This window comes from Cyprinodon tularosa, unplaced genomic scaffold (genome assembly GCF_016077235.1).
Source record: "Cyprinodon tularosa strain WSP-4 unplaced genomic scaffold, ASM1607723v1 ctg155, whole genome shotgun sequence".
Classification (NCBI taxonomy): Eukaryota; Metazoa; Chordata; class Actinopteri; order Cyprinodontiformes; family Cyprinodontidae; genus Cyprinodon; species Cyprinodon tularosa.
In genome coordinates, this window is record NW_024038386.1 from 865,097 (window position 1) to 883,737 (window position 18,641).

The 18,641-nt window shown below is 37.0% G+C and overlaps 1 protein-coding gene across 1 annotated transcript; it reads right to left on the reverse strand.

The window, feature by feature from the left end:
• Positions 1-83: 83 nt before the first annotated feature.
• LOC119780115 (ellis-van Creveld syndrome protein) lies at positions 84-17,570 on the reverse strand. Its single transcript, XM_038280017.1, has 20 exons — positions 17,151-17,570; positions 16,354-16,467; positions 14,715-14,801; positions 11,444-11,664; positions 11,277-11,361; positions 11,099-11,197; positions 10,876-11,004; positions 10,628-10,789; positions 9,464-9,680; positions 7,231-7,379; positions 7,023-7,121; positions 4,987-5,199; positions 4,760-4,869; positions 4,485-4,686; positions 2,408-2,632; positions 2,184-2,319; positions 1,911-2,013; positions 1,511-1,637; positions 1,314-1,410; positions 84-340 (listed from the first exon to the last, which is right to left on the reverse strand). Exons 1-20 carry the CDS (start codon positions 17,328-17,330, stop codon positions 207-209), a joined length of 2,889 nt encoding a protein of 962 aa, XP_038135945.1. The 5' UTR covers positions 17,331-17,570; the 3' UTR covers positions 84-206.
• Between the last annotated feature and the right edge of the window lie 1,071 nt (positions 17,571-18,641).

Consider the following 18,641-nt stretch of genomic DNA (forward strand, 5'->3'; position numbering starts at 1 on the left):
GCATAGCCAGCAATGCATTACTGTCAAACCTGCTGTGTTGTAGTTTCAAGTTGAGAAGAAAGAACCGAACTTGACAAGATCAGTTGCTTTATCATATTTGACTTTAATCGTTTCTTGGTAGGGAAAAAAAGTGTAAAATAACAATTTAGTCCAGTTTTACATAAAAAATAAATACTCTGATTATTGTGTATAGATTTCAGCTTAGATTATCTCCCTCCTTTCTTCTTTGAATTTGATTTGACCGTAGGAGTGGCAAACAGTGGAGTTAGAGATGGATTCAAAGCTGGATCTAATGCTGGGTTCAGGGCCAGGAGGTCCAGAATAGTGGCGCTTTGTTCCCCTGTTAAAAAATGAAAACATTTTCAAAAGGACAGAAAATACTGAGAGGTTCATCGTTTGATATCTGAACTTCAGGTGTTTAAATATTACTAGACAAAAACAGATTCAAACCATAAAAAAAAATATGTCAATCAGGAATTAGAATCATTTTCTATAAAAATTTATGTTTGTTTACTAAATATTTGCAGCTCTGGAAAATATGTGTACAAAAATGTCCAAATAACATTGCTCTGAAGACATGATGGTTTCTAGCTTTAGTAATTGATCCAGTGTGTTTAGTTCTTGTTTCACATTTCTTTTATTTATCTTTCTATATCTAAGGGTAAGCACAACTCAAGTGATTTAGTTGATTATATAGGACAACAAACTTCTGCAATATTCAAGGGGAATGTTAAACTGCCTTTACTATTTCAAGGAGTGTTTAAGAAAAAGCTAAACCATTATCAAGTGTTCTAATGATTGGGAACTACGGAATGATCAATAAAATTGATCTCTATTATTCTGACATTGGTCTAACTGATGTATATCCTTAAGATATTTTGGAGGGATACTGCTTCTCGTTCCTCCATTTTGATGATAAAAATGATAGAAGGAGAAAAAATATCACACCAACCTCAATTTAAAAATCAGACCAATGGGAGGAAAATTTTACCTGGAACTTACCTCACTCTTGGACTGTTTTAATTTTCTGCAAGATATTAAAACCTTATTTTTTAACAATTAATAATTGCTATGTTAAAAAATGGTTTTGAACAGTCGATTACAAAAAAAAAAAAAAAAAAAAAGAATTGACCCTTTATTCTCTTTATTTATTAAGGGTGTGAACAAGCCTCAAATAGTGACTCAAAGTTTACCTCCATTTTCATAAATATTGTTTATGTTGCTTTAAAAAAAAAGCTTTCTCAGTTTGTTTCTAAGTAGCTAAGTGTCAGAATGGCCTTAAATTCCCACATCCCTAGGCAGGGTCTACTTACCTGCATTGTCTTCTTCACTGCTGGAGTTCAGGTCTGCATTATGGACAGAAATGCGAGCCATAGCTGCCAGCTCACCTATAAAGCTCTCTTCTGCCTCCTATTGGATTCAGAGACACATTGATCTCAGTAAAGATAGGTGCAGCACGAAAAGATTCAGTCGCCTGCCTACAAACGCTGATGTGCAGCAGAACACCCACCACTAACTGGGCTTTAACCCTCTCCATGGTTTGGTCTTGGGCCACTTTTTTCCTCCTCAGCTCCTCATACACCATCTCCTGATCCAGATCACTCTGCTCCAGCAGCTTTTGTTTATTCAGTACAACCCTACCACATATCATAAAAAAAGACACAAATGATGAACTATTCCTATTTAGTCAACCTAGTCTGCTTAAAATGGCAGCTGCAGTGAACTTTTTCACAGTGCTTCCAAAATATTCAATGATTTTCAATGGATGCCTATAATTCCAATGAACTTGAATGTATTTCAGAGGTGATTCCATGTTAAGATTTAGCTCGATTGCATAGCATTTGAATGAAATCTAAATTAATGATCAGTTTAATAGGATCACAGAGGAACTCCTCTGTAGGATTCTGTACCTTTCTTGAAGCTCAGTGGAGGCGGGTCTCTTGCCCCAGTTCATCAGTTCTCTCAGCAAAGCTCTGCTCAGTTGGCTGCTGGCATCTTGCCTTTGATTTCTTTCTAAAAATGGTTGTAAAATCAATTGGTCACTCTTATCACCCTAATTAAGGCATTATAACATTATGTAGTTGGCACACAAAAGCAGAAAATCCTCTGAAATACAAAGATATCCAAACATTTAGGTCAGGAAGCATTGTGGGTTACTTAGCAAATAGTAAATATAATATTACCCTGGTTTAGGTTTAACTGATAGGGCTGTAGATTACTGGAAATGTCCCGTAGGTCAGAGTAATAGATTCGAACGATTGCACTGAGAGAATCTTTGGTTAAATAGACGCTCTCTGCTGCAGCTTCTTTTAGGTGTTGCTAGAGTAGGAAAAAAAGTAAACATGAAAACACTGAATATGTTAAGGATTTATCACTCTTCAATCAAGATTGTCAAATGAGTTCTTACTTTCAGATTAGCGTCATATTTAGGAGAGGTCAGTGACTGTTTGGGCATGACCTCCATCCTGTGACGGATAGAGTGGCTGAGGGTGTTGCCTAGCAGCAGCTGTGAATGTCTCTGAAGAATCTCCATGGCTGATTCCAGTTCTGACAAGAACTCCTGTTGGAGGTTGTTTCCCAGAAGCTGGCTTTCTGGACCCAGGTGCCTCTCTGCAAGGCTGGCCCTGCTATTCTGCATGGGGAAAATAAGGACCATCAGCAGAACGCCTCATTCCTGAAGAAGCATTTGCACAAGTAGGCAGTTCAAATGATTCACATAGAGAGGCATCAGGAAGTTAACTGGAGACAGCAGACTGAGAAATAAGAAGCCTGATCAGTGAACACAGCATGTGCTACCACACTCGGGTGAAAACACTACAGTGAAGAAGCTGTAAATGAGGAATGGAGACACAGATATTAAGGTGCAGGGGTTCGGTGAATAAGTCAACAGGGGACTTGAATATCTCGCCTGTTCAGCCAAGCCAACAATTCCCACCAACGACCCCCCCTGTCAGAGGCATGAACCAGTATCCGGCATTGCAGGCTAACAAAAAACCCAAACGACTGCCCATTTATAAGGGGCCGACCAGTTCGTCAGGTTCAATTTGCATGTTTTCTAAGCCAAAACAAGGCTTTATTTTTGGGCTACTTTATAAAGCCTCGAACATAACGCTAATTCTGACATTTTGAATTGGAAAAGCTTCCTGAATGGGAAGCGAAACGTATTCAAACTTGGAAACAAAGTCCAGCGGATTGTTTTTTTTTTACTTTTTTTGAAAGTCAATAGGAGGTAAAAAGGTAAAAGAAAGAGGCTGTTTTCTACAGAGCCATGGGAGCCTATTATTCAGGCAGGCACATATTTTATCTAGACTAGACAACAGAAAGCTGAACATAGTAAATCATAGTAAGTTTATCTATTATACAACATCCAGGATAATGCTGGAAGTCTTTTTTAAATCTTACTATATATCTACGTAAGAGTCCAACATAATTTTCCTCTTCCCCTCACGCACACATTGTTACATCATCTCTTGCACTGAAATACATAAATAATTTATTTCGAACAGAAAAGCTTCTATTGGCTCCTGTATGATTGTAATAAATCTATGAATGGATGGAAAACTTCCCAAAAGTCTCCAAATCAGAACTTTCTTAAATTCTTAACATCTTCTCTTTGTTTAAATCTATCTTGTCTACAGTGTAAAAAAAAAAAAAAAATCCCAAAAACCTAAATGTTAACTATTATTTGGTGAAGGGGGAAATCAAATATAGTGTCATGCATTTTATTTGAGTTTATATTAACAGCTCTGAAGACTTCATGTGTTTTTAATTATTTAAATCCAACATAAATAATGGATTGTTAAGAAGGCAAAACTTGTGATTTGAAGTTGGCCTCAAAATCTGCAACCATTCTCATTTTGTAGGTATGATTTAAAACAGACTGGCTTACAAAATCCAGTTAAGGCTGTAAGCTTTTATACAAACACTTAGGATTAGGATCATTTTGGTAGATTGGTTGTTGGGAGTAAATCATTAAAAAAAAGAATGTACAGTTCTTGTTTCACTTTGGGGCAGTGTTGCAACAATACCGATACCAGTATCGGACGGGGCCCCGATACTGCCCTAAAACGGTGGTATAGGTATCAACGAGTACCAACAAATAGGGCACAGATACCATTTTGAGAGCCATAAGTTTATTCAACTATTGTCACCCACTCCTGGTAGGCAATAAAAACTTTTTATTTTTATTATCCAGTAGAACTTTTTATTAAAAAGTTCTGCTGGATTCACTTTGTATTAGATTTTTTCCTGCTTCACAAAGGTAGGCAGCAGCTTGACAAAGCCATGATGGCAATTATTTACATTATTATGGTATCTGTATCGGCCGATACTGCACAGCCAGGTATCGGATATCGGTATCGGGGCCAAAAAATGGTATTGGCGCAACACTACTTTGGGGTTGGCTTTTCCCCCCACACATCTAATTCAATACATTCCTTATAATGCTTTATTCAATCAATTCATTAACAAATCAATGTTCCTACCTTGAGATTTGAATCAACACAGAGTTGTGTTTTATTGGCATCTTCCAACATCAGAGCTCTGAAATCGTTCTGAGAGAGCAGCTTAAGTTTGGACATCCTCATCTCCTTCAGCATATGTAAACTGAAGTGCCTGACCACAAAGGACCTCTGCACCAGCAGCAAGAGGTGCTCATGCTTCTTCTCTATCAGCCGCCCTATGTCACTGAGAAAAAAATCATCAACTTTATTTTCTGATGCAACAAAATTTATTTGAACCCCAATGTTTTCAAGTTTACCTGCTTAGAGTGTAGCTCTGTCTGGCTACCATAGCTCTGACGATTTTCATTTGCTGTTCAGCCAGATGTTTTAGACAGGCCTGCCTCAGAGCCATCCCATCGATCCACACCTACAACATGACAGGCTGATGTTGGAACACTGAAGGAGTTTGTTGTAATAGAAACACCAAACTAGATCTTTATTGTGTTCATCACCATCCAGATGCAAGATATTTGCAGCAGTCTACCTGCTGATCCTTCTCCAGCTCCGTCCTGATGTGCTCCAGCTGCTGCCTGGTGCTGCTCTCTGCCTGCTGCAGCTCATCAGCCAGTTCCTGCTCCACATCCAGCCATAGATTTTCACAGCGTTCAGCTGTGAGGTTCATCTGAGTAGGAACCGAAGCCAGAAAGATGTCTTTGGCTATTTCAGCCAGCCTGTTCGACCAGCAGGCCCGGAGTTTCTGGAGACACAGAGTTTTATATCAGTTTTATATAGAAATAAACACTATAAACTGTATGTGCATATGAGTAACATGTAGGTAAACTGGTTTAGATAGACGAAGGGTTACAAAAAAACATTAACATTGAAATAACATAAAAAGACTAACATTAAGAACCTAATTTAGAACCTTTCTTTAATCTGTTGTTTTAAAAATATCTGAATCTACTGAAAAATTAACATAAGGAGGTATTTTTCCTTTTACTGTTTTAATTTACATCATGCAATTTCATATTAACCTATTAACCTCAAAGTATTTATATCAGTTTGAAAAACTTTAAGATTGCACCAATGGAAAACTTGCAGCTGATTTATAAAACTAGCTCTGAACTGCTGATACTGACTGTTGCCTAGTTTAAACTGTCTTAAAGATAAGCTTCTATTAAACCCATTCAAAGTATTTACTGGTGGCTTGGCTGCCATGTGATTCCATTTCATGTTGAGAAGCAGGGGGTGATGTCACACTGTTTGCAGCAGAGTGCAGTTGCTGCAAAACTGTGTTTTTCTTATGTTTTAGCACAAAGAGAATAATCTTAAATCAGCACTATGCTTTCAAGAATTAACTAACTGCAAGGAAGAAGCAATCAAACAGAAAAGAAAGGTAAAACAGAAAGTGTTCCTGTCATCTGCTAAAGCAGGTTGTTTAGCCAGTTTGAAAAAATTTATTCAATTAATCAATTAATGAAATAATCGTCAACTAATTTAGTAATAAATTTGTCGTTAGCTGGAGTATAGAGACTATGAAACATGCCTTTAGCAGAAAGAGCGATCAACGTAATAATAATAATACATTTTATTTCAAAGGCGCCTTTCTGGACACTCAAGGTCACCAAAAAAGGATAAAAACACAATGACAGAAACAAAGTCAAAACACAATTTAAAAATACAAAGGCTGGGACAGGGAAATTAATATTAAAATATAATAGGCGATTTTTAACAGATGAGTTTTCAATTCAATTCAATTCAGTTTATATATATAGCGCCATTTCACAACACATGTCATCTCAAGGCACTTAACAGTTCACCAGATCATCCAATCATATTAATTCAAAGTTTTCTATCTAAGGAAAACCAGTTGATTGCATCGATTAATTGACCCAAATGCAATCCCTCAGACTAAGCATGCCTGTAGCGATAGTGGAGAAGAAAAACTCCCTTTTAACAGGAAGAAAACCTCCTGCAGAACCAGGTTTCCGTGTTTTGAGTTGTGATTCGAAATGAAGAAGTGAGTCTGGGGGGGCGGGTCACAGTGGCTGAATGCTCTGCTCCCCATGGTGGTGAGATGGGCAGAAGGGACAACAGACAGGTGTATAGCAGTTAAGGATTTAAGAACAGCAATCCTAACAAAATTGTAAAATATGTTAGTTTCACCTGATTTAATTCTGTAAGAAATCTTCATTAATTAACCCTTAGCTATCCAATTATTAATCAATTAATCAAAAAAAAGCATGACAGATTAATAAATTAGCAAAATAATCATAAGTTGCGGCTCTAAAAAAAAAAAAAGAATTTGGTGTGGTAGATGGCTCCTTTTCATACCTGGAAACTCAACCAAACCCTCCAAAACCTTGGCATAGTTTGTAACTACCTGAACTAAAAGCCGACATGGCTTTGCAGGAAAGTTTCCTGCATAATATCTTCATAACTTCAAATTTTCTCCTTGTAACACTAACTACTGCACCGCAAAGAGCTGCTGTTAGATAACCTGGCAAACCAGCAGGACACACAGCTTATGGGTCAACACTGCATCTCCAGAAAAACTCTGAATGCATTATGTTTTTTTACCTTCCAAAGGTTGCAGAGACTCTCTACGGTTTTGTTGTCCTGCTGCATCTCCAAGTCAGAGATCTGCTTCCTGTGTCTCATCAGTAGCTCCTGATAGACCTTAGATGAGAAATGGCACAGACTGAGCTACAACAGGTAATAATAAACGCAGGTGAGAAGAGCTTCCCGTAGATAACTATAACCCTGGAAACAAGTAAAGTGTTCTAACAGAGGTTTGCTCCTGCAGGTCACAGCGAGTCTGACTCAGCTCCAGAGCTGCACTCCTCTCATTCTTCTGACTCCTCTCCAGTTTCCTCTTCTTGGACTCCTTTTTGCGGCACTTTTCGGTCACCAGCTCCTTTGTTTTCTTTGTGCATTCTGTAGCATAAAAAGAAAGATTAAAGATTATTCAAAAAACAGTTGCAGATTAAAAACAAACAATAAATGATAATGAACTGACTGGCTTTAACAGGCGTTCAATAAATCTAGGTTTTATTAGTGGTGCAGTGTCCCTTTTAATGAAGTGATTAGTGAAAGCTTCCCCACTCCTCCATCTAATGCGACTACCCCTATCATTCATAAATCTTCACTGAGTGTAAGTGGAAGAATAAGTATGTGTTAAAATGAATCACTGCTTTAAATACAGATTTTGATTCAACATTTTATCATTTCTTTGAAGATGTGTAAGAGCTTCAGGACAGGTTTAGGCTGCAAGAGTCTGATTGAGATTTTGGAAGACACTATTGTGAATGATACTGTGTGCTATTTTCAAATAACCTGGCCTCATTAAATTAGTTAAGGAGGAATCACAGTGTGAGATGAAATATTAGACTGTGCTTTTCCTTGGCCACACAGGAGTAATCGTGTACCTGTCTCTATGCTGGAGTTAAGTTATGTGGGGAGTTGGGAGTCAGAATGGCGGAGAGCGTTTGCCTCCTCACTCTAGACAAGAGAGATGTATAGATACATGCCCTTCAAGGTGATTAAGACTCCCTAATGGCGTGAAAAAAAGATAGCTGTTGTGAATTTTTTTTATCCGACGAGTGAAAAATGTATGTCCTTGATAAACTGAAGATGCATGTTCGTTTGTGAGGTTTTTGTATTCAGGGATGGGTTGGTTCCCCTGGGAGGCTGTTTGTGTATTGGGAGTAGTTGTATAAATGTATGAGCTTTTCACTCCGTCCATGGACATAAAATAAATCTGTATTTTTGCAAAAATTGCCTCTGCCTCAGCTTCCAAACTCCACAACAGAAAATATATATATATATATTTGTTTGAAAAGTAGGCTGAGTGTCTAAAGGAGCTGAGAAACACATCCGCTGATACATTTATATTTTGTAAATTTTTTATTTTTTTAACCAGAGCCTCTCCTCTATAGCCTTTTTTTCCCACTGAAATTAGCGGGTTGGCGTGTGTTTTTCAAACATGCGTCGACCTTCTAACAATCAGCATTTGGCAAAAAAGCTGGGTCTGACCTCCAACTGGTGACACCATCATGCTGGGTTAGTGTTGATGATGTCACCACTGTGACAGAAATCACGGAAGTAAATACTGCAGAGCAACAGGGATGGGAGCCAGAGCATTTTTTTAATTATTTCACTCTTTTATCCGTCTGAATTCTTAGCAGTGCAGCATCATGTTTATCGAATATAAGCAAAGTTGTTTCGGCTTGTTAGTTCAGAAGCGAATGGCGTAGTGTGTTAACGTCCGTACGTTGCGTTTAATGGTGTCGGGTAATTCAGCGACTCAACCCGGGTCTGGTGTTCCCACAGCATGCTAGTCAGAGCAGAGGTGATTTTAACACAGGTCGCTTGCCGAGTTGTTTGACCCGGATCGTAATGTCTTAAAGTGTCTTACCCTCTGTACTTTGCTGAAGCCCTTCGTCAGAGCGGATTGAATCTCTGAGAGGATCTTTCCTTGGCGTCAGACCTCAGGTTTCCGGACAATGGTGAAATGTCCAGGCTTGTAAAATCATGCCAGTCGTTAGAGTCAACTTCCCACCTCGAGGGCTGTTGGTATTGGGAGAGTTGAAAATGTATGAGCTTTTCATCTCCTCCTACATAAAATAATCTGATTTTCAAAATTCTCTGCTCAGTCAAACTCTACAAAGAAATATATATTATAATTTGTAAAATAGCATATGTCTAAAGGCTGACAAATCCTGATCTTTTATTTACATTTCTTTAACCATAGCTATCTCATTTAGCTTTTTTCACTGAAATAGGTGCGTGTGTATTTCAACATGCGTCGACTTCTGACATTCACATTTGGCAAAAACGGCCCATCTGACCTCAACTGGTGACACATCATGCTGTTAGTGTTGATGATGTCACCAAGGATCGACACGGGTCAGTGAGTTGTTCCTACTGCTGCGAAAAGCTGCTTGTTCCCAGATTTAGACAGGTTTTCTGGCCAGTGGTAAAGGAGTAAAAGAGAAATGTAATGTCTTAAAGTGTCTTACCCTCTGTGCTTTGCTGAAGCCCTTCAGTCAGAGCGGATCGAATCTCTGAGAGGATGTTTTCCTTGGCGTCAGACCTCAGGTTTCCGGCACTGGTGAGCTGCTCCAGGCTTGTAGAAATCAAACCCAGTCTTAGAGTCACCTCCCACCTCATCAGGGCGGGCTGGGACTGAACAAGCGCTGACATCTCCTCCCACCACAGCAACTTGTCCAAAGTTCTCTGAAAAATATTTAAAAGAATAATTTAAAAATACATTGCTTCACAAATGTTTTCTACACCCTTCAACTGTATCTCATTTGGTCATATTACAGAAATGAGTCAGTTATATTATATTGGTGTTTATTCTGAATTCCCAGCAAAACATCACCCATCTGATATGAAATGGAATTAAAATATTTTACCAGAAAAATCAGAATCATTTCACAGAGCAAGATCTTGATCACATGGAAAAAATAATTTGGCTAGAAGCCAACCAAAATATTGCATTCCACCAAAACTGACTGCTTGGACAAAAAAAGCTGCCGAGACCCAAAACAAATGCAAATGCAGAGATGGCAGCTGTGAAGGAGCTGCTGAGATTCGGGGAACATGGTTAAGACTGAATAGAGCAGGTTGGAGACACATGCTAAGCTCATTGTTTCCATTTTTTTTTTTTTTGCTGGGCCCACCTAGATTTGCAAAAAAAAAAAAAAAAAAATAACTGCAATTAATGATATATTGCAATGGAATTAAAGCTCAAAAACTTCCAAATGTAAAGTATAATTGTTTTAATTTTAATTCTTTACTGTGTAACAGAATTCTGCAATATTGGAAAACATTTAAAAAAATCCTTTCAAAATTACTATTTTACTATTTTCACCTGTGCAATTGCACGGGGTTTCTATTAGTATTGACTCTGTTGGGCAAATGCATGCCACACTTTTCAGATTTGTATTTTCACAAAATTGATGGAAGTATTTTTAATCTCCACTTCCACTTCCTAACTGTGCACTACTTTTTATTAGGTTCTCTTAAAATATTACAACAAAGTTTTATGTTTTTGAACAAAGTGTAAGGATGTGGAGTAAAAAAATATAAACAGATCAAAAAGGATAAATAATTTAAGGCTGTATCCATAAAAAGATTATAAAATTAACATGGTGACAAAAAAAAGAAACCAGCTTTACCCTCAAATCGGCTTCCTGTAACATAATCAGGTGCTCCTCTTCTGACAGGAGAGTCTGAACGACAGAGAGGATGTCCTCCTGCGCTTCTTCAGAATAGAAACCGTCTTTCCTCCGTAGGAGAAGCTGGCACAAATCCTCCAACTGGGAGCTGAAACTTTTGGACTGTGGAGCCAAAATAATAAAAAAGCCTGTAATTATGTATCTTACCGAGTAGATATGCACATTTTGGTTATCAGGTTTTTTATTACCGCTTGAAGGCTGCGTTCAAGCAGATCTTTTTGAGCTCTCTCAAACTCTTCCAGTGAACAGGAGGCATCATGAGGCGCCTCTTTGGTGGTTTGGCCTGATGTAGATGATTTCCTCAACTCATTCACTTTCTTAAAACAATCAGCGAATTCAAACAGAAAAAAAAAATAAATTAAAGGGATGTCTATTCTTATAAAGTGCAGTAGACTAAGCATCTGTTTGTACCTGTTCGTGAATCAAAAGTGTGTTCTTGGCGAAGTCTGCATCATTTTTATCTTTCGGAAACCGAGAACTAAATATAATCCTAAGCATCTGTAGGAAAATCTAAAAAGAAACAAAGTCAAACAAAAGGTTCAGATATAGTTCCATATGCTGCCTGATTTATCGCCCATCACCAACTCACCAGATACTTCTCTTCCTGGAGATCAGAGCTGTTCTGTTCTATTTCCTGCAAGGCCAAACAGTAAAGGCTGATCCTGCCTTCAAAGCTGAAACAACAACAGGTGGGCGGAGGTTATAAGAAGGTCAGTCTTGTTAAAGCTAAACCTTCAGAAGGCCCGTGGCTCCTACCCGCTTTGTGTCAGGGTGTGGGGGAAGTGGAAGACTCTGGTGAAACTCTGGTTCTGCAGACTCCTGGGGAGCTCCATGTTGGAGATGAAATGACTGCTGTCATTGTTGTCCTGTTCTTGGTCCAGAGACCCTCCCTCAGAGGAGGAGGAGGACTCATTAGGCATCGGCGGCAGCTTTGAATGTTCATGAAGGGATGGGTTTGAAGCACCGTCTGCTAACGGCTGATGGTTACAAAAATAAAAGCAAAACAAACATGATGAACTGGCTTTAAAATGAAAATTCTGCCTTGCAAAGCCATTCATAAATCTGGCACTTTTTCCACATAACCACGTACTATGGTGTATTTTATTGTGATTTTATGCAACAGGAAAACAAAAAACATAAAGTGAAAAGAAAAAAAGTTATTTTGAAATGGTCCAGATGGAATAGTGCAAGTGAGATGTTTGCCACAGCAAGAGTCAATACCTTACATGCTGTTTTATGAAAATTCATGTATAACTTTATCTGTAGGATAAATGCATCTGGCAATGAAATTATGTTGTCACTTACTGACACCACAGGTAGTGCATTCTGATACCAATCTGAGCTGTTGAGACACTGTTATTCCTATCTCCTTAAAGCTCCTTAATGTATAATTGATAATTGGTGCTTGCTTTTTTTGTTTTTTGCTCTGTTTATTTTTTTTTTTTTACATTTATTGTTTTATTCTTATTTTATTTATTTATTTCACCATAAGTCCAGAGTAAAGTATGTCTGTCTGTCTCTCTATCTAATGAATGGATTTGGGCTTTTATTTACAAGTACACATCTGAAAAGTGCAGTGTACATTTGCATTGAGTCCATTTGAACCAATTCTTTATAGAACAAATTTTTGCAAATATTACCAGCTGCAGCCACTGTTAAGTAATGTTTTTTTTAAAATAGTAGGCTATATTAAATGTAAGGCAAAAGGATAAATATTTGGTCCCAGCAGATCAAATAACCCTCCTAAACATTGCAGCTAGAAGCAGGGCTCTCAGCTCTCCTGCATTGATCGTGTGGAACGTGCATTTCGTCAAGTGCACACGCTCACACAGCACAATTGTAATTTCTCACTCTTAAACAATTGCATGTATAGAGTGATACTAAAATATTGATACCTCATTGCACTGAAGACTATAAAATTGATTATCTTATTCAAATTTTGATACTTTTCATAATACAGTCGTTTTAGATCATGCATATCAAGAAGTAAATGCACAGGTTTGATGGGAAATAAAAATTATGAGTGACAATTGGAGTACAGAGATCTGATATTCATTTTTGTTCATTTTAAACAGAAGAAATATAATTCCGAATATCTGAAAGTAACCGCCCAATACACATGAAATGGGAAGTGTGACGTCATTTGTACTAGTAAGAATTACATTTCAGATATCATAAAAGTTAATTTTAGATAGGAAAAATACTATTAAAGATATCTGAAACACATGTCCAGTGAAGCAAATATGTTAAAACAGCCACTTAAAATAAGTAAAGATTCGTAGATATCTAAAATCTAGTTCTTACTGGTACATATTTAATTCCAGATTACCTAACAATGTCAACTGGCAGAAATGCAACTACTGATAATGATAATACAATTCTTACTAGGAGCATTGTAATTGTGACTATGTTTTAGTCCTATCTGTAAAGAAAATTTGATTAGTCAGCCAGCCTATTTTATGTTAAAACAGGGTCCCATCATTCTTTTGAAAGTTAGTCAAAATATGTTTGTAAGTATCTAAAACTGTTTTTTTGATAGGCATTATTAAAATTCAGATATCTAGGATTCTAATTTAACTAGTTATATAATAGGTAGCTGATATCTGTAATGATATTCTACTACAAAAATATAAATTTTTGATGACAAGAATTGAATTTCTGGATATCTAGACTATATTAATTTTTGATGCTGAATTTATGATTAGTAGTAACTTAATTGTGGAGAACTTAAATTTTATTTCATACAGTTTAAGCAATCTGGGAAATTTATTTTAGATGAGAACAATGTTAATTTAGATCTCTGGAAGTAAAGGCCAAACACTCATGAATGGGAAACATGACATCCTTTGAAAATTATTTCATGGAAGAATTACATTAAATTCTTACATGATAATTATTACATTTAAGATATTGGAAATGTTCATTTTAGATATGAAGAATTTGATTTCAGATGTCTGAAATGTTCATTTTGATTAGTAAGTAATGCATTTGAGATTTCTGACATACGTAGCCTACATATTCAGTCAATCTAATGAATGTTAAAACAGCCTGCCATAGTGACGGCTCTACAGTTTGTTATGAACCTCAAAGACACGATAAACAGAGTCAATCTTATGGAGACATTGAGCTAAAGCATTCATGTAAAGCAAGTCTCCATGATCTAAAAAAGAAAAAATTTAGCTGTGACTAACAAGGCGCTTTTTTTTGTTGTTGCTTCAAATGAAAACCAATTTTATTTTGAAAGAAAAAGCCAGGTTACATGTTTTTAACAACATTTTCAATGAGGCTAAACGGTAAGGGAGTCATCAAGATTCCAAGGTATTTGCACTCATTAACCACCTCGGTGACATGGAAATGCTCAGTTAAAATAAGATTTCCTGGCAAATAAATAATTCAAAGTTCATTATATTGATCATACAGAGCAATTGTAATAAAGCTTCTTTGGTGAACTTTAAAAATTGAAATTTAAACTAGATGGGTAATAATAGAAATGTATGAAGCATATACTTTGCTATTGACAATAAATTAATTTAGCTATAACTATTAAATTGATATTCAAAGCACAGATGTTGACAATTTACTGCCAATATAATGGCATTTATTTATTTTAAGAAGTTATGAATTAGAGCCACCCATTAAAATACAACACTGCTTTTTAAAACACCTAAACATGCAGGACAATCAGTCCTAAGGAGCTAGTTTGAAGAACAGCTGATAGTTAAATTATTTTGTGCATTTAAAAAAAAACTCATTAGATTTATTAACACAAACGTATTGCATCATATCGCTAACACCAGACAGAATTTCATTGGATGTAAAATTATTTGTTGGTATCAAACACATTTGGGAATATGATTAAAGCCTCGTTTCATCTGCATATCAAATAATGTCATTAAAGAGATTAGACAATGTTTCAAATTACTCTGTTTATCTATGATTTAAAGTAATGATTTTGGTGTCAGTGCCTTCAAATCTTACTCCAAGCTCAGATCTAAACTTGACAGCCCTTTAGAAGTGTTGGACTTACTCTGTATTTCTGGTTGATGGGGTAAACCACTTTGGCTCTAGATGCAAATGCAGCCACGTCACTGTTCATAGGAGCCCACTTCTTTTCCTGCTCAAAAATAACACAACAGGGTAAAAGGGGAGGCTAACAATACTGATATTTTTTCTAGCTGGTGTAACCCAGGGTAAAAAAACTGCCCTTAGTCCCGCCTTACTGCCCCATTGGTTACAGTGACAGTCAGTCACACAGTGCATGCAGCCAATTGACACACCTGAGGCAATTATTTAGGCTTGCTCCAGCTTTCCCCAGTCAGATGTGAGGGGGAGAGCTGGAGACAAAGGAGCTACAGATCAGAGAAATCCAGTGAGTTTGGAGCCTTGGAGCTGCCATACTCTCATCTATTATTGGAATTGGCCAGGTGATCCCTTTTTAGGGAAAAAGATGGCGAGCTTCTGAAAACAGGCTGGAGCCAGGAGAGCCTTAAGAATCATTCCACACTGGTCTGGTCTGTATCATTTCCCCCCTCCATCTCACCACTCAGGCACACACTTCATGCATTATTCACCTCTTCATCCGAAACAACTTGTGCTGGGACATTTTTCAACTTGAATATCTGGATAATCCAACCATGGATTTCTGAATGTGTGTCAGTCAGACTCTGGACTGATCAGCGGGGAATTTAAGACCTTTTGTGCTCAAACAAAAGGATTGCAACAGTACTGTGTATATATTTTTTTGTATTTATTTTGGGTTCTATGTATGTTTGTCATGTATTGTTTACTTTAAATTTGTCTAATACATGGTATTGAAAGCAGTTATTTTGTGTCGTTTTATTGATTACTGACAACGTCTCCAGTAGACGAATTCTAGTCTTCTGATTTTCTTCCATCTAGTCCTTTTACAGTTTAAATAGTGCTACACTATGAACCAAAAATGAGCAATTTTATATTGGATCTTTTATCAACTGGAACACATCAACAATTCAATATTACTGTGATCTTCTTCAACATCTGTATCAGATGTTGAAGTATTTTCTCTTTTTTCACTTTTAAAAACCCACTAGATAACCCGAACTATCATCTGATTATAGAAGCATGACATGTAAGTCAGTTTCCTATGGAGAACCGTTTCATTCAAAATGACATAAATACATGATAAATGAATAAATGTTGCTGTTGATAAAATATAAATATTCTGTGTAATAAATAGATTTTACCATGAAGTAATACTAAATATATATTTTAATAGACATTTTTAATTCATTTTAGGATTTATTTATTTACTTCCAGATGTATTTATCTTATACATTTATTTCATAATCAAGTTTAAAATTTATAATATAAAAGGGTCAAAAAATAAAACTCTATCATGAAATAAATAAATCTGGGAGTAAATACATCTTTCTAAATCTTGAAATAAATTAAAACCAAATAAGATAAAAATGTTATAAAAATATTTGCTTAGTTTTATTTCATGGGGACCTTTTATTTATTTTATCAAATATATATTAATAATTGATCAATATATGTAAAAGGGCTGCATATTTCAAACTATTCTTGTTAAAAAAACCTTTGAAATTGAGAGAAAAAAGAAAAAAAAATATATATATACATAGATATTTTTATTTTTTTTTAAGTCAAAGTAAATAACACCTTATCACCTTATCATTAGCAGAGCCATTGGGGGCCTCCTTCTCTTTGTTGCTGACACAGTCGCTTTGGTTGTTGTCATCATCTCCGACCTCAGGCTCCAGCAGCCTCCTGGCGTTGTTAACCTACAAGAAGACGGGCAAACGAAGCCTTGATGGTTAAAGCAGGGGCAGAGCCACAGGGGTGGCCATGGCCACCCTTAGCCAATCATTGGCCACCCCTGTGGCCACCCCTAATATTTTCTTTCCTCTGATACAGATGGTGGCAACAGTAATAGTCTCAAGTGGAATGTTCAAAACATTAAAATTTTTCATATATTTACAATTGCTTCACAACAAGACACTGTGGTTTTATAAATATCTCAATAACAACTCATTAAATAATCAATGTATGACTATTGATCTCACAGTGGAGAAATTGGCTTTATATAGATATTAGTACTTGTAAATAAAAATTTGTATGCAGGATGATTATTGATAAAAGTAGGTAAGTGATGACAAAGGAAAAGATGTTCGCCCCAAAACTCAAACCTGAAAGAATTTCATCCACTTTACCTTTTATTTAGAAAGCACGGATGTTTAAATATATACATCTATTTGTTAGCAAAGGCTCTAGGAAAGTATAGTCTTTATTTAGAAAATATGGATGTTTTGCTTGTTGATTTTCCTGTTGGAACAATGTAGATTGAGGTTTTGGTTCCTATCCGCTTTCGGCCCCCCCTCATTGATTATTGCCTCGCCACCCTTATAAACATTTCCTAGCTACGCTTTTGGGTTAAAGGATTGAAATGGAAAATGTGTGTGCTCACTTGTCTGGTCAACAACAGAGGCTTCATGCAGAAGATGTAGAGCAGAGCTGCAGCCAGGAAACCAGACAGTCCTCCGCACACTGCAGCCGCTGCCAGCAGGCCTGGATGCACAAGCACAGACTCGGTGACACTGAGAATAACATCTGCGCTGCAATCCGGAGACACTTCCGCCGCCAGCATTGCCGATCAGACCACGGACTTCAGCTGCTTTCTTTCTTCAGCGCAGATCCCGAACTTCTTTGCAGAAGCTGAAAGACTCCTGACGTCATCGCGGATAATTGCGGGCCCCATGTTGGGTTTAGTTCACCTCAATCAATAAAGAATAATAAAAATTGGCTCCAAAACTTTTCGCTCATTCTCTTTCATGCAACTTGCATTCCTTGACCGATGGGAGGACCAGATCCACAAAGAAGACGTCTCTGTGTCAAGACACGAAATTCAGCAACTCACATCAGAAACCTGATGTGTTTTCTTTCAAAATAAAGGTACAGTTACACTTTTTTTTTCTTCTTTTTTTTTTTTACACTACTTACAATCATATTGACGGCTATATTTTTTTCAGATGGGCCTGTTTTTCCAGTATAGTCCTGTTTCTCTGATTGTGACTGGCTAGATATGCCCTCTTCATCCTCTGACATGGGAGCTGGCTCGGAACTCGTCTGCCTGGCTGTGTGTTTCCTGGATGGGGTCGCCTTTTACAGTTGCTTTTTTACAGTTGCTTCTGTATCCTTGAACCCCAGTCGGCCTCAGCAGATGGCTGCTCACACTGAGCCTGGTTCTGCTGGAGGTTTCTTCCTGTTAAAAGGGAGTTTTTCCTCTCCACTGTCGCCACAAGCATGATTAGTGTGAGGGATTGCATTCGGGTCAATTAGTCAATGAGTCGATGCAATAAACTGGTTTTCCTTAGATAGAAAACTTTGAATCAATCTGACTGGATGATCTGGTGAACTGTAAAGAGATGACATGTGTTGTGAATTGGCGCTATAAAAAACAAACTGAATTGAACTAATGATTCTTTTTTTTTCCCCCATCAGAATGTTTTCTGGTTGAGATCTTAGAATGTGGCCTTCTGCCCGGGGTGGCATGTACTGGCAGGGGCGTAATGCCAAAATAATGAGCCATTAATGACAGATTAACTGTACTCTAGGACACATATCACAGTTCAATTATCATTAGAATAATTTAAGTGCATGTGCAATTTTTTGAAAACATATTATTAAATGTGATTGTTTTTTATTACTAAAAATAGGTTATTGCATTAACATTGAATGAATCATGTTATCTATTTGATCTTTTTATGTTTTGGTGTAGGTCACCATAAAATGAATAGAAACCTGGCTAACCTGATTATTGATTGACTGATTGACTTTATTGATCTCACAGTGGAGAAATGTACTCGTTATATCGGCTCAAAGAAGAAGTAAGTGCCAAAGGACGAAAAGGTGCGTGGGGGTATATACAGTATATACAGTGCGTCTATATAGTCTTTTT